The sequence below is a fragment of the Aulonocara stuartgranti genome (genome assembly GCF_965226115.1).
Source record: "Aulonocara stuartgranti genome assembly, chromosome: 9".
Taxonomy (NCBI): Eukaryota; Metazoa; Chordata; class Actinopteri; order Cichliformes; family Cichlidae; genus Aulonocara; species Aulonocara stuartgranti.
Genome location: NC_138960.1, coordinates 7,005,727 through 7,033,097, shown reverse-complemented (window position 1 = coordinate 7,033,097; position 27,371 = coordinate 7,005,727). Strand labels below are relative to the sequence as shown.

General features: G+C 44.1%; 1 protein-coding gene across 3 annotated transcripts in view; it reads right to left on the bottom strand.

The window, feature by feature from the left end:
* The window catches only part of arhgap12b (Rho GTPase activating protein 12b), a 63,039-nt gene extending 35,887 nt beyond the window's left edge, over positions 1 to 27,152 (bottom strand). For all 3 annotated transcript variants that reach the window (XM_082545596.1, XM_082545597.1, XM_082545598.1), the window contains exons 1-2: positions 26,958 to 27,152; positions 22,193 to 22,934 (exon numbers count right to left, since the gene is read on the bottom strand). In XM_082545596.1, the coding sequence (XP_082401722.1) occupies positions 22,193 to 22,867 (675 nt within the window). In that variant the 5' untranslated portion in view covers positions 22,868 to 22,934; positions 26,958 to 27,152. The remainder of the gene's footprint in view (positions 1 to 22,192; positions 22,935 to 26,957) is intronic.
* Positions 27,153 to 27,371: the final 219 nt, after the last annotated feature.

The window sequence follows — 27,371 nt, the reverse complement described above, 5'->3', positions numbered from 1 at the left end:
ATAAACTGAAGAGTGTCTGCCCGAAGGGCTACCAGAGATTTTGAAATTATACGAGCCCTGAGCAGTCTGCTGGTACAGCATGGTAGTGATTATCAGAGACCATGACAAGATCCCAGACTCACCAACACCTGCTCCACTTTTCCCCTCAGCCAAGTAGCCTAAGCCTTGACACATCCAGTCCCATTCACTAAGCCTTCTCTTACACAGTGCACAATGGCAGCTACTCACAATGTAATGAGGGGTCCTCAGGTATGAAAACATGGTCCGAAAGAAGAGAGACGAGTCCGGTCAGGGCTGGGGTGGTCCTGAGCAGGTATGTCGATGTGGCAAGTAGTAGCTACTGTAACAACCTGACTACATCCACACAGTCGTCACGGAGAACAGAAGAGGCCTCAGCGGCCGATTAAAGGATCTTAAGAGATCTATTTAGGGCTCTGGTGCTAGCCTTAAATAGGAGGACTCATTAGCTGAATGACCTGATCCTCTCAGAGACACAGGGAGGGAGAGAGGGAGATGGATGTAAGGAGGGAGAGAGAAAGAAAATACAGAGCAAGATGAAGGCAATGGCAGAAAGAATCAGAAGGGACTGCTTGAGAAGTGGCCGTACCATGGACAAAGGCTATAAAAAGGTCAGAGTTCACAACCTTGGGGTCATAAAATCTGGTTCACACGCTCCATTTAGAGTGACAGACGCTCCAGTGAATTCTGCACTGAAAACTGTTGTGAATCTACTCACGACAAAAGCCAAAAACTAATCTCAGCACTTTCCGAGACACAACAAGAGCTCAACAAAAGCCATCGGAAAGCCAATCGCAAACAGGAAATAACATCCAACAAGCCGCAATGATCAAATTGCCAAAACCCACCGCCATCGAGATTAGATTTTTGGCATTGTTGTAAGTCTGCCACCAGCTGTGTGTGAAAACAAAACTAAGTGATCACAGCTGATCCCAGTGCCCCCCTTTTTGTGTGTGGTTTCAGTCTGTGAATGGAAAGGTCAGCCAAAACAGACGAGGATGATGACAGATTAGAGTCACTACCTCGTTAGCCGGGCAGCAGATCGGTGGGAGGAGTACGTCGAGCGCACATCACGGTTTTGTTTTGACGAGCCAGGTGACAGAAGGCATCAGTGCAAGTGTTTGGTGTGGGTGGAAATCCGAGAAAGGTGTCAAACTCATACCCTGCCTCTGCTGCAGTGCACAGGTGCGCACACACACGTTCATAGACTCACCAAACACACAAATCTTTGTACTATAAAGGAGAAGATGGCGTTTACAAACTGGCCTGAAATGTACCTGAAATACAACATGATAATACTTTCTTCCTTATTTGATGTCACCTATTTATGTGAAGTAAACATCAAGTACTGATGCAGTTAAATGGCTTTTTTCCTCTGCTTCTGTAGCACTAAGCCCGTCCATTACAGAGCATGTAGCAGAGGAACTTCATAGGCCACGGGCGACGTTTGGGTCCCAGCTTACTTTGGCTGACAGCATTAATGCTCATTAAACAGTAATACAGTCAGCATAAACAAGCAGTACATCAAAACATCCAAGGTTTCCCAACCAGCTCCTTCTCAGTGACATCTTTTCCACTTCACACACCCATGTGAAGAGTTCTGCTTGTAGCAGAGTGCAATGAACAAGTTAAAAACAAACAAAGTAGAGGGGCACTTGGAGAAAGCAATGTTAAAGCCTTAATGTGGATACAAGAAATACGAGTGTGTGCGTGCGTGCGTTAGGGGTAGGATCTCTCTGTCTTTATAGCAAAGCCAGGTTTACTTGAATACATATACTACTTAATACTTGAACAGCATTGTTTCTCAACTTGACTCCCGCTATATTAATGGTCACCCAAGTGCATTTTGTAACTCATTTTACCATTTAATATTTTCCATCCTCAGATTATCTCCACGCTCTTATTTTGAAACTTCAGCTGCTTCTTACCAGCCAAGCTTTTGACTTTACATGTCACATTCTCTACACGGGAGTTTGATTCTGTGCTGACCCTTCATGTCACACAGCTGCTTCTCCACACAGTCTCTCGTGGACTCCAGCTCCAAAGCCGTGGATCGCGGCTAACAACAGTACTTATTACCCAAAGCACTGCTCTGCCTTATTTGATCCTGCAGTTCAGGTGGAAATGACAGGAAAGGTAGTCTGTTACAGATGTGGTATTTATTGTTCAAAAGTAATTGTTTTGTCATTTTTTGGGATTCAGTAAAGTGCATGTGCCGCTCTTTTTGCATGTGTGGGCCCGCTCATGAACTCATTACCTGCAGCTGTACAGGAAAACTTATTTCTGTCCTTTCACACGTTGAAAACTCCAAAAGTGCTTTACTTCCAATCGAGACTGCTCTGATTAAACTTTTCATCATGTTGTTTGTATTTCTTCGCTAGCCTGATATATCATACTTGAGTTTTTATTCTGACCAAAGATTAACCTGGAAGCACAGCTTACCAAATACAGAGTTCAACTTGAGATGTTATTTTTATGTTTCTATGTTAGTTGCTTTATTTCTCTTTTAGAGAAGGCTCGTGGCAGAGACAAAGGGAAGCTTGTCTATCTGTGCTCAGACACAAGATGACTCATTAGTGGAAAGAACAGAGTGGGAGCGCCTTGGAGCCGCCGAGCACGCAGGTTGCGGTGCATCAGGGTACTAACCCCAGTGAATCAGGTTAATTGAAAATCAAACGTACAGCGAGGAGTGCTTTTATCTCACAACAGCATTACAGGCAAAATATGAAATGGGATGGCAAGCTGCGTGAGTTGTGAGTCAGTGTGTATCTCCATCTCAGTGTGGGGGATTGTGTTTGCACCATGCATATGCATTAGTGTTTTCATGTAGCTGATTTCTAATGCTCCAGATTTAATGATCCTCCTCTCCAGAATGTGACCCAGATAAACGCCACCCTGCCGCCCTCGAGGTTCAAATAGAATAATTCCACACATCTCCCTCTCTCTCTCCTTCTGTGTATCACCCTGTAGCCGTCTTTGGAGTGCTATAGGGTGTGAGGGGTGCGAGAATGTGCGTGCGTGCATTTCATCATGTGAACTGAATTATTAAGGCCCCTGGTTGCGATCACACTCTGCAGAAAGCTGACACAAACCGTGGTGAAGCTGAGTGCCAAGTGGTACCACTTCACCAGACAACAGACAACCGCAAGGGAAATGGAAACTTCCTCCAAGAAAACAACCTCAAACCAGCAATCTGTAGTAAATCCAACTCACGCACAAACACAGGCAGGCAAACAGGAAGTGCAGGTTGTACTTCGACAGCTTTCCTTAAATTTAGGCTGAAGGTTCTGAATATTTAATGAGAGTTTGAACAAGCTACACCACACAGGCTCTGATATATATCAACATAATGAAAATGTCTTGTTGCCATGTTGGGTTTTGTTGTAGCTGCTGAGTAAAAAAAAACCTGAAAGGCAACCCAGGATGTGCAGGATATTCAGGTGTACCTGATACTCTCATAGGACAAGCAATGCAAATTATCATGGCATGACAGATACAGCAGCAGCAACATCTATAGAGCAGTGAGGGCGAGCGCTAAAAGAGGAGGGACAAAAGGTGAAAAAAAGAGCTAGGACGGAGGGATGAGGTGGTTTGGGACCGGCAGACAGTAACGGCACATCTGGGCTGGGAGAGGCTGACGGCAGGGACCCCCCACAGAGCTGAGTGCTGCACTCGCAGCTCGTCTACAATAAGGAAATGGAATTACCTTAGCAGAGCGAGAAAAAGAGCCCAGAGCACAGCAGGTGGTTTGGACAACTCATTCTGCTTAAGGCAGAGAATAGGAGGGGAGAAAAAACAGTTACTACATTTACAACTCTGATTTTTATTCGTTTAGTCCTCATAAACAATCATCTAAAAATATGCAAAGAGTTCACAAATGAATCTTGCTGAATTAAAAAGGGAAAGGGAATACGATAATGATCAATACTATAGCGATACATGCACAAATACTTCTGTGTATTTTCATTACAGAAGTGTTGATTTTCTTCAATCTGAAAATGTCTCCTATAGATATTTTAATCCACTAAAGGGTCACAAAATATCTGAAGTCTGAAAATTATGTCTTCACTTTGCATTGTTTCTTTATGTGATCAAAGGTTTGGGCGACTGGAGAAAGATGTTAGCCATCACTGAGTCAATTAGCGATTAGCTTTTTATTCCTTCATTTTAGTGATTTTGTAACAGTTGTATGAAAATCCTCAAATGTCTCCACAATGTGAACTTATGATGAGCTTCGAAATCTGGCCAATGGGTTATCATTCTTTAAGAAACGATGGTATTCTGGATTATAGTAGCAAATTATTATTTTCAGTAATCCTAATCTAGATTATCAGCACCATAGTTCATCAATTTAAACACCATGCCTTTAAATGTCCTGTCATTATTTCTATGAAACAAATAAAAACAAAGACTTTGACGTGGTGGACATGGCTAACTGGTGGTTGGGTAGGCCCAGTAAGGCTAGCAGAGGCAGGTGCCGGACAGCCATCCAATACGAAAGCAGTCCAGCTTTACTGATCCTTGGAGAGCCACAGACTAAGACAGCTACAGGCAACATTTGATGAGCCTTCTATAGTTTGACCTGTGGGGGGCCTTATATGACTTAATTTCCAGATAGATCCTCTAATTTATGAGCTTATGAACCAGTTCATGCTGTACAAACGACAGTTCGAACAAATTTGGGGAGAAAAGAGACAATTACTTTATTTATTTACAAATATATTTCTAATATTTACCTTGAGTCATGTGGAAATTCACATAAAAAAACCCACTGATGGCTTTCCACTGGACAGAAAACCCATTGATAACTAATCATTTCCGCTGTATAGACGTTATCTACAGATTTGCTGTGTAAATAAATTCTTCAAAATGTTCATTTTCAAAGCCACATTGTTCTTGTCAAGCTATCAGCGTCACCAGAGATTAATTGTTCAATCTGTGACCTTAGTAGCAGTGAAACAGTGGTTCGATGTATTGATTGGTCATTTGGAAGAAGCTGAGCTGATGATGTTTTATCACACAAGAATGTCACACATTTGATTACAGCTACTCGAAAGTGAGGACAGGGTTGTTTTTGCTCTTCCACCAACCTCAGCTGAATCCCACTGGTTAAGTAGAAGACTTTGCTTTGGGCTCTGGTGAAAGGGCAGCGTCACTGTAGATTAGTTAATAATGATTTACCACAGCCTTTAGTGACAGGGCCAAGGAAAGTGGGCTACTAGGCTATACATACAATTAAAAGGGCACATTTAAATCTCCAGCCTCTTCACCCCACTCTACCCACTGGCCTACATAAAATGACTCAGGGTGTTCAGCTGTGTGTGTGTGTGTGTGTGTGTGTGTGTGTGTGTGTGTGTGTGTGTGTGTGTGTGTGTGACAGAAAGATGCATTGTGTCACAGGTTATGGGTCAGGCAGCCCACAATCTGGACTCTGCCAAGCAGCCGGCCCTCCCCTCTTTGTGCCCCCGTCCCGGGGTATATCCAGCCAGAGAAAAGTTCCAGCACGGGAGCAGCCACTGTAAAAGCCATTGTTGCGTACAGTCTCTGCCAGAGAGAGGGCTGCCTTGTCATCTATACTGCCTGGTCACATGTTTGGGGTCTTTAGAAAAGTGACTTGCATCATCAGCTAGCCACTGGTCTGCATGTGACACAGAAAACATGACTACACACTGAACTGTGCACTGCTTGCCACCTCCTGAGTTACACGTCAACATATTCTTGGCAGTGTGGTGCTCACATGCTGTTAGACTTGTATTCCTCTCATATTTGACAGAATCCCACTACCCATATTTAGGTTAGAAAATAAGAATGTATTAAATAAACAAAGAAATCTGGTTTAAAGTGGTGGATTTTCATTATTCTAGGTAGGAAAAAATGATATAAAATACAGAATATAATCATGCTACACTAAAGCACAAGGGAAAAACCAACTATCACATGTACACGCATTCATGGGCTCCAATATCTTTTAACAGATAAGCTTGTTCTCCTTTGTCCTCTGGTTGACCCACATAAAGGTCTTGGTTGGGTAATTGACTGTCACAGAGCTGCTTCTGTAGAAAGCAATTCAATTTCCACTGGGCGAGTTTGACCACATTATCGAGAATGCCGCCATTGTTTTTGTCAAGCCAGCAATGGCACGTAAAGGCAGCTCAGACCAGTGGGCCTTGAACAGAACGTGTACCGGGCAGCGCAGAAACTGGGGCAGTCGGTAACCCTGAGCCATGAGGTGGTCCCCTCCTGCTGAGTGGTGCTGACAGCAATCTGGAACGTGGCTGTCACTAGGTTGGATGGCATTTACGATCAGGGTCAGTGGGTTTGCTTCAAAGGAACAAAGGGGCATTGGAAATGGGACCAGATGAACCAATGGGATGGTTCAGAACGGAGAGGCGTTAACACTGCCTGTTAAGAACAAGAATGGATCAGTTGCCCAAAATGTAATCTTGATCCGTCAGCTATTTATTGGGGTTTTTACATGTATTTATAGTCACACTTGGACTGTAAACTATGACTGGTGCGTAGAACTGAAAATATTAACCTGTATATGCATTGGTCATTATCCAGACATCTGCTGGTTACATTGGAAGCCCCAGAACATTGGTCTTTGCCCCCATAACGGTATCATCTGATACCTTTGTAGACCTTTTAATCAAAAATAAATGTATTAAGGAGTCCTGACAGTAAAGGTTGTTTGCTCAGCATGATGGTTTGGATCAGTTTTAGCTGAATAAAAAATACCAACAATCTGCAACAAATGCTGTAGCCTTGGTTCCTTTTTGTTGTCCTCCATCCAAACTATGGGATGCATCAGGATTCTCACAATTCTAAAAGGTGAACTGAACATGTAATTAAACTAACATATTTAAAGCAAACTGGTGTTTCTGTGATTGGCTTTCCAACACCCTCATCCTTAAACAGTGTCTCATACACAGCATGCTTAACATATCTAAAGCGCTGCAACCTAGTAACCAGTGGAGTGGGTGCTATCTGCCCAGAATATGTCACCATGGTTGCAAACGCCCACTCATTTTAGATCAATAGATGCTCAAGAGCCTGGGGACTGGCTGGCAGATCAACAACAAACATTTTTACTGACCACCAGGAGGGGGTCCTGGCCCGGGCCACCGAGCACTCACATAAACCCCGACTCTAAGAAAGGCAGATTACTTGCCTGTCAGTTACCACTGAGGGTTTTTTAGTGACACCCCAAAAATAAGGAGAGTGAATTTGTAAATTAAGCGACAAAAAAAGACATGGAAGCAAACAGCAAGCACTCTCGCATCTACCTAGGCCATCAGTATGGCACACTTGGCATTTGGATAAGGTGGGGTTTTGTGATTTGCCACGCCACAGTGAGGGTCAAGATAAGCACATTGTTCAACAACATGTTGGTGTGGGATGAACAGGAGTTTGGAGGGAGGGGTTTAACCCAGGAATGTACCGTGCACAACCCCCTTAATCCAGATATGTAAGAAGATTGCATTCTAGTATGTGTATGTGTGTAGAGCAGTGTGCCTAGGCTGACCAGTAAAGCCCCTCTGTCTCACAGTTGCCAGTGCAGGAAGCTTAGCCATTGAAGCCTATAACACTTTTCAGACGATTATGGCACTCCAGCACGGTCCATCTCTAGGTTAATCCACTCAAAACAATGTTCCAGTAGTAGCACTTTTCAGAGAAAACAAAAACTACACTCAGGCTTTAGTGTGCCATATATGTTGAATTATACACAAGCTGATTCCCTGATGCACACAAACATGAGACTGTAATACAGAAAGTACACCAGAGGGAAGTGAATCACTGGACTCAGACAACTGACCTTTGTCATGGGGCTGCTTTCAGGATTTTATTTGTTTACTTAATCAAGACTTAGTTTTTCCAATTTAATCTAGAAAATGAAAGATGAAACAAATTCAAAAATAAAATATTAGTCCTGATCTGTCTAGACACTTCCAGACCTTCAAAACACCTAAAAAGCTATCAGAGATAGACATAAAAAAAAAGAAGCAAAGAAGATAAATACAGCAAATATATCTAACCACCACCCTGTGCTAAAGTGCCAAGAACTGCCGCTCCTCTAAATGCCAGCATTAAACAACTTAATTACAGCCAAAACACAAAAGTGGTCCTGGCCAGTATGGATAATTTCTTACAATAAAATGATTGCACCTCAGGTAATTGATTTTAACGCATCTGCTTGAACTATGAGAATATTGCAGTTTAGGGGCTGCTTCGATTAACCGTGTGTTGTAGCAGGCAGCTGCTGATTTGGTTCATTTGAAGCGCTGAACTGGAAAACTGTGTTTAATGAGATCATTTAGCAAATAATATGGCCTCCTGTATGGTACAGAGCATCCAAGAAGTTTGTGATTCAGGTTTGGTGAGTGGAATTCTAGTGTTTAAGAGCCTGTTGTTCTGTACTGATCAGCAGGTATGCGTCTCTGGGCATTACTAGCTCCATAAATGCTTATGCTGAGGTTAATGGGTGACACCCTGTGGCTAATGTTTATATCTTATGATCAGCATATGCCAAAAGGAACTGCTGGCTGACGGCCTTTCACTGTGGAAACAAGAAGAATTTAACCTCTATTAGTGGTTTCGGTCACATCCCACAGCCAGGGATCAGCAATACAGAAAGAGAAAAATAAATCATATCATGCCAAAATTTCAGATCAAAATTTAGATCAAATCATCTTTCTATCAAGCTTAAAAGTTTGAAAGTATTGGGAAAGAATCCCACAAAAACAAACAAAAAACCTTCTCTATACATCAAACAAGTTCGAGAAGTTTTGTACACAAAGAAGAACATTAACTGACATATTAACTCAGTTGTGGTACCCTTATGCTCCAAAAAAGGTAAATCAAATACATTTTTTTTAGAAAGCACATGAAGTGCAATACTGTCTCTGAGTGAATCTCATCTATGGATGTACAACCACAAACCTGATATATATGACACATATAGGGCCAAGTACTTTAAACAGATGCTTAAATCCAATATATTCAACTATGCTAACTGGCACCATGTCTTTTACAGTAAAGTTACCTGTTGCATTTGTGATATTACTGTGTCTCTTCATTTTCTGTTGTATGGTATGCTGCAAGAACAGTCGTTACGTTGTGTGTGCATTGGGTTGTGCAGGCCACCCAAAGCAGTGTCTACTTCTCTGTCTGTCCTTCTCTTTTGAGGCTTGGGTTGTTTCCTTTCCCTGTGTCAACCTAATTCTCAACTATTCTCATCGTCACTGGCCGTTAGGATGAGTTCTATCGACTGTATATTGACCGTGTCTCATGTATGCATCGATGAAAAGTTTATTTTATTTTATTTTTCCCCCATTTTATCGACCGGCCATAACCACAGCCAGTGTGAGAAACAACATTAAAGAAAAACAGCAGGAGAAGGGAAAGAAGAGATGTTTGATCAGATAACTAAATGTGTTGTTACGGAGAAACTGACATAAAGAGGTGCAGAAAAGTATTCCTGATTTCTTTGTTCTGTTTTTGTATATTTCTCACACTTAAACGTTTCCGGTCATCAAACTAATTTTAATGCTAGACAAAGATAAACCAACTAAATACAAAATGCAGTTTTTAAAATTTGTTTTTTTTAAGGGGGTAGGGGAAAAAAAGCAAGGCCCTGTGTGAAAAAGTAACCGCCCTCTAAATCTAATAACTGGTTGTATCACCCTTGGCACCAAAAACTGCAATCAAGCATTTGAGCAATGAGTGCTTCACATCACTCTGCTTTAGTCTACCCTTCTTTGCTGTATTGCTTTAACTGAGCCACACCAGAGGCTTTTCGAGCGTCCAGTATAAAGTCATGTCAAAGCATCTCAATCAGATTTAAGCCCAGACTTTGATTTGGCCGACCCCGGGAAGGTTCAGCACTGTTGCAAGTTTTTCTCCATTTGGGGATAATGGCTGTCAAACCCTTAGAAATGGCACTGTAACCTTTTCCAGACTGACAGATGGCATGACTTTGTTTCTCAGCTGTTTCTTTAGATGGTGGCATGATGTGCAGCGTTTCACGTCCTTTTAGCTTGCTACTTTGTCAGACAGTTCCTGTTTTAGTGATTTCTTGATTCAGCAGGTCTGATCGTAGCTAACAAAACAAACTGAGCTTTCGAAAAGGTGTGGTTAATCACAGATAATTTATGATTTAACAAGGTGTGTGTCTTTTCCTTTAACAATTAAAATCACCACTTTGAAAGATTAGTCAAATCTCGAGTAAATACAAACTAATCTTAGACTAATACTATTTTCTGATGCTGTGTATGTTTATAGTTTTTCACAACACTAGCTCTGAGCCCAGTGAGAAAGACTTTGCCTTTAATGCTCCTTCATAAAAGTATTTGCCACAAGCTGTTTTGCATCGTGTAGAGTTAATCTGAATTAATTTAAAGAAGTTTTTAAAAAAGTTTTAAAAGGGGTGTGCAAGGCAGGGGTAATGCACTATGTCACTGGTTCCAACAATCCCCAACACTTGGCTGTTTTGCTCCCATTCAGCTAATGCTTACCTGACCAAGGTCCATCACCAAGGTCATGCTTCAAACAGCAAAGGAGGGGAGCAGAAAATAAGGGAAAGAAGGTGATCATCATTCTAAAGGTTCCACAGACCCTTTTCTTTAATGTTGCAAAGCTTCTCAGATGAACTATGAACAGGATTTTGTCTCCACTCCTTCACTTTAAACACGAGCCAGTCTATACGTTTATGACGGAAACTCTAATCTCTCCCTGACAGAATAACCAACGAGCTGTCAATCAGTTATAAACAGGGGTGCACATAAGTGGTCCGGTGCGCATTCGCTGTCAAAATAAAACACGCGCACCAGATAAGAAGTTGCAACGTGCATTTGCGTACATATAAAGGCACTGTTTTTGGGATTTTCATGGCATATTCTGCACCACATCTCTGTGCGTTCATCATTTGTTTGAAGCCAGCTCACCTTCTGCAACCACTTTTCCAAGAATACGCGCTTCTTTTGCGGTTTGGACTCCTTCTGACATTTCTTTGGAGGTGGAGGAACACCTGATTAAAGGAGATTGCTTCTTGACATCTTTAAGAGTTCTAAACAAATGTCTGTCCTCCTCCAGAAAATCTTATGTACGCAAACGCGCGTTGCAACTTCTTATCTGGTGCGCGTCTTTTTATTTTGACAGTGAATGCGCACCGGACCACTTATGTGCACCCCTGTTTATAAAAAGAGCTGATCAGCCCAGCCAACAGCACTGCAGAGCCAGCAGAGCATAGAGGGAGCACTGAGACATCCGTTACTGCAGACATATCCATTTCATTAATGGACACCGGGAGTGCCTCTCTGCCAATCAAATGCAAGGGCACTGAAAGGCTCCTGGCCTTGGAAGGTTCTTCCATGTGTTAAAGAGAACTCTGATCACCATCCTAACGCCTATATTTTATCAGTAAGCTATTTCTGGTCAGCTTTGAGGGAACGTACAGACACACATACTGTATCCCCTTAAGGCAGGGTTTGGTTGGAGGATTCCCCACTGAGCTGAAAGCCCATCTGAGAGCAATTATAGGACTTGTGCTGAGGCTGTGTTAAAATTGGATTTGCTGTTTGGTTACAGAGCTGTAAAGCTGGCAGAAGGATCTGGACTGATCCACAGCGGTATAGTGTGTCCACTCCCTGTGTATCCCCTTTGTTTTTCCCTCTGTAGCATCTCTGTTCGGTGACAGCTGCTCGTGGAAAGTTCTGGGGACAAAAACAGTTTCTGGAAAGTTGGTTCAGGGGTAAACGACTATCTGGGCCACGCATGCTCGACCGCGAGCCTAAAAATGACCTACACGAACAGAAAGGATTACACACCCACTGCAGAGCTGGTTCAACTAATGCCTATAACCTCAGTGCCAAAAAAATCAACACTGTAGCACTTCTTTGTGCTACTGAGTTTTATTTATTTTTTAAGTAGGTCAACTAGTGCTAGGCTTCATGCCCAATAATTTGACTAATAATATTCTAGCAGTCTGACAGAATGTGAAACATAAAGAAAATATAATTACACATATAATAGATTATTTTTGATCAGTTTGTAAGCTTCTGATGTATCTCTTTAAATGTGACAAACGGTGTTTTCATCCCAATGAAACACCAATAAAAGACATTTAGATTATTTCTTGCATACTTTGTCTCCACAAAATGATTCTGCTTTGTATTTTTAGGTACTCCTGCAGCACTTTGTAGTGCGTTAGGTCAAACAGCAACTGTACCAGCCCACAGCAACAACTCTACACCTTTCCATGCGCCTGTACACTCCACCAGATGACGTGACAGACCAATTCCATTCTCCTTTTAACAGTAAATGACCTCTGGCAAGACAGCCGCCAGCAGAACAATTTCGGCGTTGATCGATTCACTGCTCATACTTTGTCTCTTTGGCAGCTGCATTAAGTAATTAATGATAGCAGCAGCATATGACCAAGACAATACGTGCCCCTCGATGCCTCGAGACTCCTACGCTCTGATGCTTTCACCAGTCCTCCCACTCGCTGGCAACCAGCTCCCAGCTGCAGGTCTCCTGAGGAAAACACTGAGAGCAGAGAGACACAGCAGATGGCTCTCAAATATTGTCTTTGATCTGCAGGAAATTGCTGCAGTGTTGCGCTAAATCGCTGAGAAATACAAGCTGTTACACTCAAAGACAGAGTGCAACAAGTCAAAGAGCAGCCAGAACCCAGGGAAGAGGGCGAGAGGGCCGCAAGAGTTTTTTATAACACACTGATTAGTCCAAACTCTGACTTTACATGCAACGCCATTACCTGCCAAGTTGTGCATTTTGGATAGAAAAGCTGTTAAAGAAACAGTTTTTGAATTGTAAACATTAGAAGCATGGTGACGTGATTTCAAAATTCAGTCTTTATGCAGGCGAAACTAGCGTGGGCGAAGAAAAACAAACAAAATGCCAAGAACAGTGGGATACTGATGGTGCTTCACTTCAGCGCTGCGCTGACTGTGATCCCTCAAGGTGCAAGTACAAACCTCAAACACAGATGCAAAACACTGCAAATTCTAGCACTCTATTAGTCTGTTACTTAACACTAATTAGCAGATAAATGTGCCTGTGCACTGCTCCGGCACGGTTTATTAATGTAGCCTGCTAACCTTGGGTGATAACAGATGCAGCAGTTTTGAGCACGCTGGTCACTTAACAGCATATGTTATTTATTTAGAGACTGAAATATTCAGTATACTTAACAATGGTTTTATTTAGGTCCTAGTTGATTTGTCCACTTTAAAACAAAAATAACACCAATTAGGTAATTTAGCCTCCTTTTCTGCAACAAGCAACTGTGTGCTGCCAGATACAGTTTTTATCATCAACACAGAAAGTGCAGTATTTGTGAGATTCTTAAGAATAGCTTGACCTGACCACTCATCCACACCAAGAGGCGGCTGGAGGGTGTAAAGGACTAGCAGCTGTTCAAAAGGCTCTGGACACAGCGAGAATCAGTTATGTAACTACGCACTGAGAGCCCAGTGCCCCGAGCATCATCACTTGTGTGCAAACAGACCTCTGTGGAAAACACAGCAGAGGGGGAGCTGGCAAAGTTACTTTCTAAATAAATCCTACACTAGAACACCCACACGTGCCCAGCACCATATCAAACACATAAGCGTACACACAGCAGTTGGTGCTGTCGGTCTGAGTGTTTCCAGGTGAAATGCCACAGGCAGAAGGGAATGAGGTTTCCACATTGATTACAAACAACAGTGAAGGGGAAGGAGAAAGCATGGACAGGGAACGATCCAGAGGGGGAGAGAAGACCAGAGGAAGGCAGCTTGAGAAAAATAATGTAGCCGAGTTATGAAAAGCAGCCCAGATAGGTGTTCTTCTTACCTTTTCTGGGTACATGCTGTCCCAGTGCATCAAGCTACAGCAGTGAGCCAGGCTCAGAGAGAGAGAGAGACACGTTGAGCGACAGGCGAGGGACTAGCTAAACAACAGAGAGCTGCGGAGCAAGGACGAGCAGAGCGAGATAGCCGGAGTGAGCAAATTAAACAGGTGATGTACCCCCGTCATCCACTACATGAATAGGCAGCACGCTGCCTCACAGGCTGACAGGCAGAGCAGCTTTAGGGATGCTGGATACGAAGAACTGCAACTAAAAAGGGAGACAGAAGAGAGGCCAAGGCTTCGGTCTCTCCTGTGTCAGCTCTGTTCTTCAGTGACATGCGGCTCACTTACATGTCAAGTTTACACTCATTACCTCATCTTGGAAGAACACAAGGTAATGAAGACAAGTAACAACCAATGGATTTTAAACACTAACCAACCTGTCACTCTCACTTGAAGGAGAAGTTGCCGTCTAACCAATGCAAAACCAATGTTAAATGATTATAAACTACATAACCTGCTTTTTCCCAATAACTGAGCAGTAACTGAGCAGATGTAGAATATTATGGTTTTCTAGGAAATCACTACAGGACAGCAACCCTATTAGCTTGTGAAACAATAACATGTTCTCTTGCAGAGCACTTCTTTGTTACTGAAATGCCTAAGGTCACATGGAGTATGTATGCATTTCAGTAACAAAGAAGTTGTTACTTCTGGTTGTGCCCGGTTTTGTTTATGCCAACTGCAAATGAGGAAACAAGCATTGACAGAACTTCTGCAGGTTAATATAAAGGGATTTGTGCATACACTGCAGCCTTCACCTGTTCTACGCCATAACTGATAGATGGGCATCTGAGAGCAAACATGCAATGTAGTCAAAGAAGATATCAAATGATCTCCAACCTAGTACATGGTCTGTGTGTTGTCTGATTGTGCCCTCAATCTTTAGCTGGCTAATAGGAGTGATTATTGGAAGTACGAGCTCAACATCGGGGAAAAAAAGCCTCTAAGAGTATGCACTTCTTTTGTGGACCACCAAGTGAGTAGTTACCCTTAGGGTATCCCCAGAACTGTTTGGGCTGAAAACTCCTGATGTCCTGACATGTCCGTGTCAGTTCTCAGTTATCCAGGTCTTGGGGGAAAAACAGGCATCTGGACTTTTTGTGGAGATATTTCAACTCTAATCCAACGGCTTCCTCCATTCGAAAGAAAAGGTGGAGAGGGCCAGGTATTTAACCCCTAGTGGGGGTTGTCTCTTGGCCTCTTAGACGAGAGGAGGAACCTCTTCACAGGTTCAGCTGCCTTCTTTTTTCAGGCTCTTAAGATTAACGTCTGAACCTGTTTTTAGGAGTGCATGTGCGAGCAGCTTACGCCCTCCAATGCCATCGTTCCTCTGTTCTGAAGTGAGCGGTTTCCGTCATATTCCTTCCTGTTTTCTGAACAAAATGACTGGGTGTGCATCATAAGTTAGTACGGATAATGTCTGCCTATGTAGCTATGTGCTAACCTTGAAAAAGCTGGGAACCTTATCTTGTGGTCAACAAACCACATCTTTATCGATATATATGGAGGTGTCAAAACTCGTCATTAAGGGTACTAGGTGAGGTCATCAAATGACGTCTTTATTGGGGAAGAAGAAGAATTAAACTGGTGTGACACTTTATGACAGATTGGTCTCTCTGGCTCCTTTCATGTGAACGCACACTGTGACTTGATATGAAATCTTCTTATATCAAAACATTAATAAAGGAAAAATGGAAAGCAAGCAATCCCCCATAACAGCAAGCCTTAATATCAGCTATTGTGGGTTTCTTAAAGCCTTGTTGCTTGGGGCTTGTGGATATAATCCTCATGCGCATGCGTCACAGAGGCATGCATCGGGATGGATGTGGAGGAAGAAATAAATAGAAACATCAGAAACATCAATAGAAAAATCTCATATCCCGATATAAGGCATTTATCGTCCCGACAACGATATATAATAACAAAAATTTTACATTTTCTGTAAATTCTGTTAATCTCGGGCAACTTGACTTGCGTGAAGTGTTTTCAGCTGGGCGTTGTGTACCTGGAGTCGAGTGTTACGTATTTATTACACGGCGTGCTGCGGGGGAAAGCCTGTTCTAAGCTTTTTCTTTTTTTTTTAGCACCTGACAGCTCTTTTTAGCTTCTCATGCGTAAACACTCTGCATTCTATTTCACTTGATTCAGTTTATTTTGAAAAATCTCAACAGGCTCTTCAGCTTTATTGTGAAAGGTTTATGTGGAAAATAAACATGCGGACGGCGGAGCCACGCGGTGGTTTTACCGTCGTTGTTGCTAACGACAATGCATAAAAACAATCACTTGTCCGTCTGTAGTGTGGCTATATTAAATATAAGAGAAAGAGAGAACTTCAGGAAATTATACAGTGACCATCAAAACGATGAAAAAAATATTGCTGTAAACAGATGATTTTGTGACACCACGAAACAAACGATAACATAATATGAAACAGACGTTTTCACATCGTCATCCGATATATATCGTTATATCGAACAGCCCTAGTCACAGGTTGGAAAGTGGACCAAGAGGAGCCATTCACTAAACTCCAGAGACAGGTGTGCAGACTGACTTAGCAGAGGGAGCAGCAGAGAGACAGAGCGAGGCAGAAAAGTAGAAGAGAAACCTCAATGCCCAGACAGAAGAGAGAAAAAGAAGAACTAGGAAGAATGCATGCAGCCAGATGCACGCACTCGCAGAGACAGACGCTCACATGAGCACAGCAGATGCACTGTTTGCTCAAGTTTATTATTAGATTACCAAAAGGTCTAGTGCTGCACTTCTGAGGGAAAAGCAAGCCTTCATTGATTTTACTCGCTTGTTGCCTCACCGTGAGTGAGTGTGCGTTTGTAGGCACTGATGCAGGAATGTCAAGCACGCGCTGGAAAACAAGCAGGGGCCTCCTTTTCAGCCGGACCGGTAGCAAGTCTCGGCACAGGAGATGGTTACAGCACTGCTTGCGCTCATATCTAGTGGAATTTACTGTCTTTGTGTAATAAGAGTGTATGCTTTCTTCAAAAGCTTTCAGCTTATTTGGAAATTGGCTGTAAAGAGTCCCTGCACATAATTTTAGGCTGCACGCACAAAGGGCCCATTTAGCAAAACATGCAATTAGCAGGTTATTGTGGTGCTGTGTGTTTAAGAGCAGGTTGTTTCTGTACAGTAAACTCAAGAGCTTCCCAGGACACTCAAGTGGGACAGAAAGGCTTTCTCACTATCCACCTCACTGTCCTTTCTAAGAACAATACACACATTCTGCTTCACGTGGGAGAAAACGCACGTCACTGAACTTTAATGAGCCGATTCAGCACAACCAAAATAACAGCGGTAAATTCATCAAACCTTTCAGCGAGCGACTGCAGTTTCAAAGTGCATTTAGGAGTCTCAAGCAACCGCACGTAGCGGTATATTTCATTACACTGCTAAACCCTTGATGCACATTCCCAAACTTTGCTCTGTTGCGCAAGTCAGCAAACATACAATGCAGGAGGACGGGGCCAACGTGTGCACGTGCTTCCCTCTGCGTTTCATACACAGGAAGAAGGAAACAGCAATGAGCAGGCCATCGACATCCCAGCATATGCTCACACATTCACAACACCCGCTTTTAATGCTCTCCTCCATCTTTAATGGTGACCTTGTAGTGTCGCTATTCTGGATCACTCAGCTCACCGTGGCAGCTGCTTAGAGGTTCACAGCTCACGTGCTACAACTAATCTCCTCATTAACCAAAAATATGACAATGTACCTGTCTGGGATGCCTTTGCCATCCCATAACCGGGTACGAGCAGCAAAGTCAGGGTCCAGGGCCTCCAAGCCTTCCCCCCGTCTATCTCTCCTCCTCCAGGCACGACTAGCAAGCAAAAAGACCACAAAGCAGGCTGAAGGCAGGCAAACGCTGGCCTCAAAACAGCAGCATACTTTCATTTTTAACCCCTCTAAGAATCCATCTGGATGCATACAAGCTTGTTATGTCACTGTGGCTACACAGCAGCCCTTCAATTAGATTTCTCTGAGAGGAGAAAAAAAATAAAAACAACAACACAATACTAGAAGACAGCTTATTTAATGGGAGTGACTGATCCATCTTGTAATCTCAGGGAATTACCAGTTTCATCACAGACACAGAGAGTGCAGCCTGTGAGGATTTACTTAACAGCCAAATGTGTTGGAATTATGAAAGAAAGGGAGGGTCCAGCAGTGTTTAGACACTGATTGTGTCAAATGGTATAAATCCTGGCGTGAGGGTGGGGGCTTTAAGGCCTTTCTACCTGTGAGTGCCTGCAGGGCAGCTGGCCGACTCCATGGCATAAAAACACAGACCCAAACACTTCCAGGGCCACCACATCTGTGTGACACATCCACTGAGAGAGAAAACAACCATCCGACCTCTCCAAAAATCCCACAGAGTGGCATTCATCTGCTCATTAAGTCACAGTGCTTTGGAACAAAGAAAACTGCTTCCAGTCAAAAAAGAAGAGAAGCTGAGTAAAAAGCACTCCTGAGGAACCTGACTCAAAATAACTTTCTTTGTGGGGATACACACACTGTGTGGTCAGACAAACAGACAAAACAACAGATAAAAGCAGAGTAACCGTAGAGAAAACCAAGATGTTTATGTGGAAAAAAGGGCTTTAAATCACATGTTTGCTAAATTCAAAAAAGAAAACACACAACAGATCCTACTGCGAGGTCCCCGAGAAGTGAGGAAAAGAGGCTTATTTTGCCCGTCCAATAAGAACGTAGTAGCTGTGCTGTCTAGACGAGAGAGGAGGGGGAGGGTTGGTTAATAAAAGGGAGTTGGTTTGGATGGGGCTGTGTGACCACCGGCCCAAGCAACCTCCAGTGGTGCAGAGGAGGCGTGGAGTGAACCATCAGTCTCTGCCAGAGCCGGCGAGATAAGCAAATTACACGAGGAAAGCATGAAGAGACACGGAGGCGTTAATCGCCACCCGCACATCAAATCAAATCAATTAAGAGGGGGCCAGCTGGCACTTGAATCCTCCCATCCAGTCTCCATTCATTCAAAGGCTCCTGAGTCGATGTGCTCAGGAGAGGAAATGTGTTTGTGGATGGGTACCGTTACTGCAGCTTTAGCCTCTTCTAATAACCTGATTTGTGGACAAGGTTTGTCCTCCTTGGGTGGCTTTAAGTTGTAAGTGGGTTAAAATTAGTCTTATTAGATGATACTGCCACTCCAGACAGCCTGACAGCAAGTGTATTAGTGCCTGGCAGTCTGCATTTTCACTGCACTGGCATGCTGGGACACTGGACATGCTCGTTGCCATAGAGATACATCATGACATCATGGTTTTGCACCTTCAGTGAGGATCTGAGATGACTGTGACGTTTACTGCAGCTTCAACAGTGTTTGCTACCTCACGTTTAGACCAGCTTCAGCAGCTTAACAGAGAAGCTCCTGTATGTCAATGAGCTACTCAGCCTTCAGTGTTGATAAGATAAGATAACCTTTATTAGTCCCACACGTGGGAAATTTGTTGATGGGCTATATGCTAATATATCGGCCACTGTTTTCCCCTTTCAGAACATGAAACAATCAGATTTCCCTAAAATTTGTTATGTTATGGGGAAGAGAGAGATGAGGAACATTGAAAGTGCTGCGAGGTTACGCAAATAAAAGTTATCATCTTGTTAAAATGGAGTGTTCACAAGCTTGGATTCTAGTATTTATGTGGATGCTAATTTGAAATGCACCACCTACCTAATCTGTTCCAGATTAAGCACACTCTTCATGGCACTTGGCAGCTGACACCTCCCAGCAGGATACTATGCACTGCCACACCACAAAAACTTAAGGTAGTCACACCAGATCGCAATATGCAGAGCGGGGCTGATCCAGCACGTGATTCATGCTGGACCAGCTCCGCTCTGCAACCCAGTGGACACAAAAGCTCTAATGCCTACATGCCATGTTGCACACCACAGCACTGCCATATCTATGCCACAAAGGTCAGAGGTGTCATAGTGGTGCGATGGTGGCCCACCTTGGGTCAATCAGATAATTTTATGTATGTTTTAGCAAGTCTCAATCACAATACAGTGGAACCCCGACTTACGAATACCCCATTTAACAAAAAATTCAACTTACGAAGGCACTTAACGGCAATATTTCTGCCCGTGTTACGTCAAAATGCCCGCTTAACAAAATCTGCTGGCTCTGATTGGCTGAGCCCAGAATGCCTACAATGCCCACAATTGGCTTTTGTACTTGCGCTTCGCTGTTCCACTTGAATGACGTATTAGTGTTGCAGTTAGCAATTAGCCTATAGCCTATCGTTCACTCAAAAGGCGCAATGGGTGCTTCGACTTACGAAAATTTTCGACTAATGAAAGACCCTCAGGAACGAATTAATTTCGTAAGTCGGGGTTTCACTGTATTCAACTAAACACAAAGGATACAATTAACTATTTTTTTTCAAATCGCATAAAAGTGAGTTTTACCACTCTGGCACTAACAAGTGTCTAAAACCAACTTCTAAAATACAATATTGCCTCAGCAGGAACCTCCCTCTGCCTCTCTCTCTTCAGGGGGCAGTTTGCTTGTACCCGTGCAATGGCAGGAAGCAGTGGAAGGAGAGGAGCTGAAAGAATTGGGCTTTCTGCAGGGTCATTCACTTGCCTGGCAACAGGCCAAACAGGACAAGCTAACACAACAAGGTACAAAGAGAGAGGGAGTGGGTTCCACCTGCCCCGGCGACTACAGACACCGCAGAGCTTGACGGGGAGCTCTGGCTAAATCCTGTCTGCTGTCTGTTACTTATGCGCCAAAAACCACCCCAAAGAGCTGCCCATGCAAATGTAAATGCCTGAGAGTGAAATGTGTTTATTTTGGCCAAGCATATAATTAACTCCAAAAGTTTAGTGAAGACAGGCAGTAACACAGAAAGCAACCCTTTTCTTTCTTCTTTTTTTTGTTTGGGGGGGGGGGGGGGGTTATGTCAATAGCGACCCACCAACCCGTTGGCCATCCAACAGTACATCTGTGGCTCTGAAGCCATAAACTGTGTTGGTGTGCTGCCATTCTCACTTTCCTTCACATGGCGCATCACACATGGCATTCGCACTCACACATGTTCTCACTCACACAACGGTCCCCGCAGCGGGGCGATCGGGGGCTACAGACTGATCCACGGCAGATATGACCTAGTTTCTATTCAGGCCCGTCTCTTTGTTCACTCAACAGTGGAGGAGGCTGCTGCAGCCCGTGGAACAAAGAACACAAGCAGCACTTGGAACCTTGGAACCAGCTGACCCTGCCTGGATACGGCTGGCCCAAAAATGGCTCGTGAAGGCAGAGCCACATGGCCTCCCACTGTCTTCAAATCTCCTCCTTTTTCCTACTTTGATCTACCAGCGCTCCAGACAAGGGAGGATAAGCCCCAGTTCCTGCAGTCTCCCACAGTCCCCCTGTCTGAGAGTGATGAGACATATCTCGTGGCCTGAGTTATCAGTCTGTGGGACGGGAAAGAAAGGAGAGGGAGGAAATAAATTTTATGATTTCAAAGTGTGTGTGTGTGTTGGGGGGGAGGTCAGGAAGTCTAGATCTCTGCAGATACCAAAACCTTTGCAGAGATAATCTGTCTCAAAGCATTAGCCTAGCTATAATGATACCTTTACACACCTTCCTGTGGTACAGCAACATAAAAGTGTTTGAAAAGCTAAAGTGACAACAAAGCTGCACGGCCTTATATTCAATCTACCTGAAGACTCAGTTATAGAAGCCTGCATTTAACAAGCAAAACCATTTAGTCGTTAATGGCCCAACTACAACGCAACCCCCTCACCCCACTCCGTCTGTACAAACCAGACAAATTCTGCTTCAAAGGCAACAGCAGATTTTAATAAGCACGTGCAACTGTTGATGCGTTTACTCAGAACTGGCAAATGATGCACAGCTGATGAACGATTGCAGCTAAGCAAGATGATGAATGAAGAAGCTGGAACTTCTCTCTACGCAATGACAGAATGTGACTGGGACGAGGGCAGCTATTTGCAGATGGCCCAGAGGAAATGTGAGCAAAGAGTGTGAAATAAACCAGGGAGAGAGGAAGACGTGAACAGAAAAGGGAAAAAAAAAAACATAGCTGAGAGAACAAAGAAACAGAAAATGAATGGCGATCATAAGAGTGAGTCACTTTTGCTGGGAGGGGAGCAGTTACAGAACCAAAGGTGTCACCCTGTGTGGTATTTGGTGCACCTGCAAAGCAATGCACAAATGCGCAAAGCAAGGCTTACTAATAGAAATTAAGCAGCAGCTTACCTGCATGTGTTCTGTTGAGCTGCTGCTCAGCTCGTCTCCAGACTCCGAGTCGTTGCGGAGCTTGTTTAGCCCCTCTCCAGGCAACTCGCTCAGAGGGGACGTCTTGCTGCCATCCGGGCTTTTGTGGTTGTTCCCCGATTTTGGTGTTGGTGAATCAGCCCGCGTCCGTGGCAATGTGGAATTGTTGGGGTGGTGGTGGTTGTTGTTATTGTGGAGAAGTACCAACTCAGCCACCAGCTTGCAGTGGTGGGGACTCCCCACGTTCTGGTTAGCATCCTTGGGCAGTGCAGGCGGAGTGACGCGATCAGAAGATGGAGAGGGGGTGGAAGAAGGCGACGGGCGTCCGAAGCTGGACATTTCTGGCTGAGGTCTGTTGAGGTTCTCATTGGAGGCCCGGCAGATGTCCAAAACGGCGGGCTTGGCCCTCAAGGTGGGTTTCTGGGGGGGCATGAGCGCCCTGCGCACTTCCCTGACGTACTGTGCTGGCACATAAAATGCCTTTGCGCCTTCGTCCTTTCTCACCTGCCACCAGTCCTCGTTGGTCTTCTTCACCAGCATATAGCACTCTCCCTGCCGGATAGCCACCATCTTGTCTTTGGCCTTGTACTCGTAGTCATATTCCACCTCAATGTAGACCTGTCCCGGAGCGATGGGCAGCCCCTCTCTGTCAGCCATGTCTGTGGGAACAAGTGCTTGCCTCAGCTGATCAGCAATCTGGGCCTGCAGGGTTCCTCATATCTCACTGAGGAAGACAAGACAGAGGAGAACCATAAGTTGTTAATTTTTATTTTTTTTAAAGACTACAAAACTTTGAGCAAAGTTGAACACACACATCCAGTAAACAACACAAACCCTCTGCTATTTATATGGCCTGGGTATCCACACCCCACTTTATTACTCAGCTTATAACCACAACCACAAAGCGCTACTGCTGAAACACGCTCACATTATGACACAATGTTCCCCCAGTCAGACGTGCTCGGATGGTGAGTCAACCACAAGCAGGCAGTCAACACTGACTGGCCCTGATAACGGATACGACCACTAAGGATATCCAGCCTGGTAATCCGATCGTCCTCTGCTGAGCTAAAGGTGATGGCAACATGACCCCACACACTAATCTTAATGACTATAACGACACTGTGGAGGCCACGTTCTTTCAGTGGCTGCACTTAAAAATAAAGTCGGCATCATTTTATTAGCTTCTTGTCATGCACTGTATAAAACCACTACCAGCCCGTGGTAGCCTTTGTGTAGCTCTCAGGCACACAAGCAAGGCTGCACTTCAGTAAATGTGCTTCATGGATGTAGCTCCCCCGTCTAAAAAGTAAAGCCCAAGTGCAAGTGTCTTCAACATGGAGTGTTTTTAATGGCCATTAACATGCAGTTTCTCAGGGTGTAAAGAGAAGTCCAATTGGGAGGAAGTCTATGGGAAAATCCACTTCCTTCTTCCTTGATCTATGGCCTCAATAAAACCTTTCCTCACGAGTTCATAGTTTCAGTCGATAATGTGAAATATTACGAAATAGATTGTTACGTTTACTGTGTAAATTTTGGTCCCAATTAGTCTCCAGAAAGACAACAAATAATGTATAAAATAATTTTAGCTCAATTTCACATGTAAATAATAATAATAATAATAATAATAATGGATTGGATTTATATAGCGCTTTTCAAGGCACCCAAAGCGCTTTACAATACCACTATTCATTCACTCTCACATTCATACACTGGTGGAGGCAGCTACAGTTGTAGCCACAGTTGCCCTGGGGCAGACTGACAGAAGCGAGGCTGCCATATCGCGCCATCGGCCCCTCTGGCCAACACCAGTAGGCAAGTAGGGTGAAGTGTCTTGCCCAAGGACACAACGACCAGGACAGAGAGCCCAGGGATCGAACCGGCGACCTTCCGGTTACAGATGCGATTCCCAACCCCCTGAGCCAAGGTCGCCCACAAAAGAGCCATTCGTTTAGAAAACAGAAGCTATACAGCTTGAGATGTGCAATTTCAACATCCCTAAGTTCTTCCAAACTCATCGAGAGTGTCATTACATGGATATTACAATTTACAGATCACACTGGATCTAGAAAGTCATAAAACCTTCATTTAGAGAGTTGTAAGGAAAATAACAGTTTTCTGTTTTTCATGATCCAAACCATTGTTTAGATTTTAAAAAATAATAATTTAAATCGACGTGCATTTTTAATCCGATGTGTTGTAATGCTGGCATCATCGCACCAGGAATATCTCAGTATTTTATTTAAAAACTGTATCCTCTTGCAGGCTGGTTCTGGACCACATGACTGGAATCCCTGATATAAAGTCTATGAGTCCTGCTCTGCAGCTTTGGCATCATTACTCATTAATGCAGCTACAAGACACTGTGTGAAACCTCTTAAAAGCTTGAGGCGATCTCTTTGCTATATCATGTACACTCAGTGTGTGAGTCAGAAGACAGCTGGGCCCCACGCCATTCCTGTGCAGTTTGTTTTGGGACGAGACCTGTCATTGAGCCATCAGATAGTATCCTTTCATCAGTTAACCTAATATCTCCTCATATTGAATTCTTCTTCTTCTTCTCCTGCCCCTGAAATACCAGCCGCCACAGACTGAAGTCTAGGCGGCAAAAGCAGCTGCTATTAGTGAGGCGTGAGAACATGCCGCCAAATCTACAAAGGGCCCCATCCTTACGTAAAGAAATAGACAGCTACACCCAGAATAGATTTACAGTGGTAGGAGCCGTCTGGGCCAGAGTGGGAACCCATGAAAGATGTCCATAATGAGCTTTAATAGTGTCTGTTTCATCTGTTTCAACACTATGAAGTGTTACAGTTGCATCAAGCCACAGCTTTCTGGGTGTGTGTCTCTGAAAGCAGCCCGGTCCAGGCTTGTCCCAGCACAACCTCCAACTGTAATGTCAAATTACACATGCATCAGCCTTTATGAATGACCGTCTCTTCAGGAACATGCAAGGGCAAGAATGCACCACTCAGACACAATCTACAGTTGACACCATGAGCAAAGCTGCCAAAGATGTAGTCACGTGCCTGTTAGGGCTTCCACGTGATAACACCATTATCACCATAGTTTGCATGGCAGTCACTGTCCTGACTTCATCACAGGAAGCTAACACAGAGAGCAGTGAGTTTAAGCTCTTCGGTCCCTGATCGCGTACGTAGTAGTATGCAAGGTTGTAACAGATAACTACTAGCATGTGAAGCTGAGGCACCTATCTGAAAGGCTCCAAAATATACCCAAGGAAAACCATTTCCCACACTGACCACAAATGACCACAAAACCAAACGATTAAATCTGCTCTAATGGGAGCATAAACCGAGAGAAACTGGCTGGAGATCAAGCATGACATCACTAGCCTCGGAAGGGGCCCCCAGCTCCACTAGTCACTACTGTTAATTATTAAAAGCAACTTCTCAGCAAGAATGCAGCTGAAATATGGAGCTCCTCGTCTCTCCTTTCAACTGCTGTGGTTCTGGCAGAGGACTCGAGAGTAAATCTTGTTGGAAATAAATCCCCAGCACTGCACAGCAGGGTGTCACAGCACTGTGCAGCTTTACAGGAGCGCACTGGCCAACTTGTTGCTCAGCAGACTCTTACAAAAAAAAAAAAAAGGGATGTTGTGCAAATACTGCCTGTCCCTGTCGATATGGACCTTGATAACCATAAACTTACTGTTTTTCTTTTGTGGAGTTTTAAAAGAGGAGCCAGGTGGTTCGAAATCCTCAACCAGTGACAACAATCCGGTGACAGAAATAGGTCTCTGGAAAAACATTTTTAAAGATTCTTAACGAACATGTTTATGACTTGCACTGCTGCACACCGTTAACATGTTAAATCAGTGTCTCTCAGCTGGGTGGGTGTAGATGGAAGAATATTAAGCTAGGCATCAGTAAGGAGATCACGACCAGAGCGTTTACCTGCATACATCTGCAGACAAGCCACTGTAGCAGCAGAAACACCCTGAGACCTGCACTGCCTTTGTCCCTATGCTTCACCCAAAGCAGATGTGTGGATGAGCAGCATCCACTCCAACATGTGCTCCTGCTGCTGCTGCATTGCAATCCCATCTATGCGGGTTATTTGCTGCATATGATGAGCATCAATGGGAAATAAACGCTGCTTCTCCCTGACACAGCACTGGAAAAGCCCCCTCTAAAGGCAAGCAGTCTATAAATTGTAGGGGGGGGGGGGGACTCAGAGCATGCCTGAGGGGGCAGGCGATGGTGAGGGGCGGTATAGGTGGGGGGTAGGGTCCCTTCCACACACACACACACACACACACACACACACTGCAGTAACGCAACACAAAGGAGTTTAATCCATGTGAATTCATGACAAAGGGTCTCCGAATCGACATCACCAAGGATTCCCAGGAGCGAGGGGAGAGGAGGGCATGCCTGCCAAAGAAAGCCCCCTCCTCCTATTTATGTCGCCTCCCGGACCGGGACAAATAACCAAAAACACCGAGAGGAAATTAGCCCATCAACACGGAGTGATGCTATCACGTGGAACCTTTAATTACCCTCTCAGTAGAATATCAACAACGTTTCTTTAGTTTATTTTCCCACTAGCAGACATTTTCGGGGTATTTTCGAGAAGCTTCATGCGTGGACAAAAGCACTGCAGGTTCACTCGAGTACGAACCACCGCGCGCTCTGCCACAGCGTGCCATAGCAACAAAGTAATTCCGACAGAAGCCAATAGCCTCGCGCTGACCATCGCGCCCCGCCAGGATAAAATCACTCACCTCGAGAAAAAAGAAACTCCCGCTTCGTCTCTCCGTGCTTCGTGCCGACCGCAGAGGTACTCCGAGGGAACTTTTTTCTAACCTATTTCAGTCTCGCCTGCTCCGACTGAGTCCGCAGAAGACCTCAAGTCCTTCAGCCAGCTTGTTCGCAATCCGCCGCCTCTCCACAGGCTGTCAAGTTCCGAGCGGAAACAGCGCACATCCGGTCATAATTGCCAAAATAAATCTGCCTCCGTCAAATTCTCGCTATTGGAGATAATCACGATAACGCTATCACCATAAGAGCCATATTGATATAATCATAACAAAAATAATAATATTATTAGTAACAGACAACCTTGCCTTTGCACTTTTCTATTTCTTGGAAAATGAATTACGCTTGATGCAGTCACACAGCTGTGGGGCACTGACAGA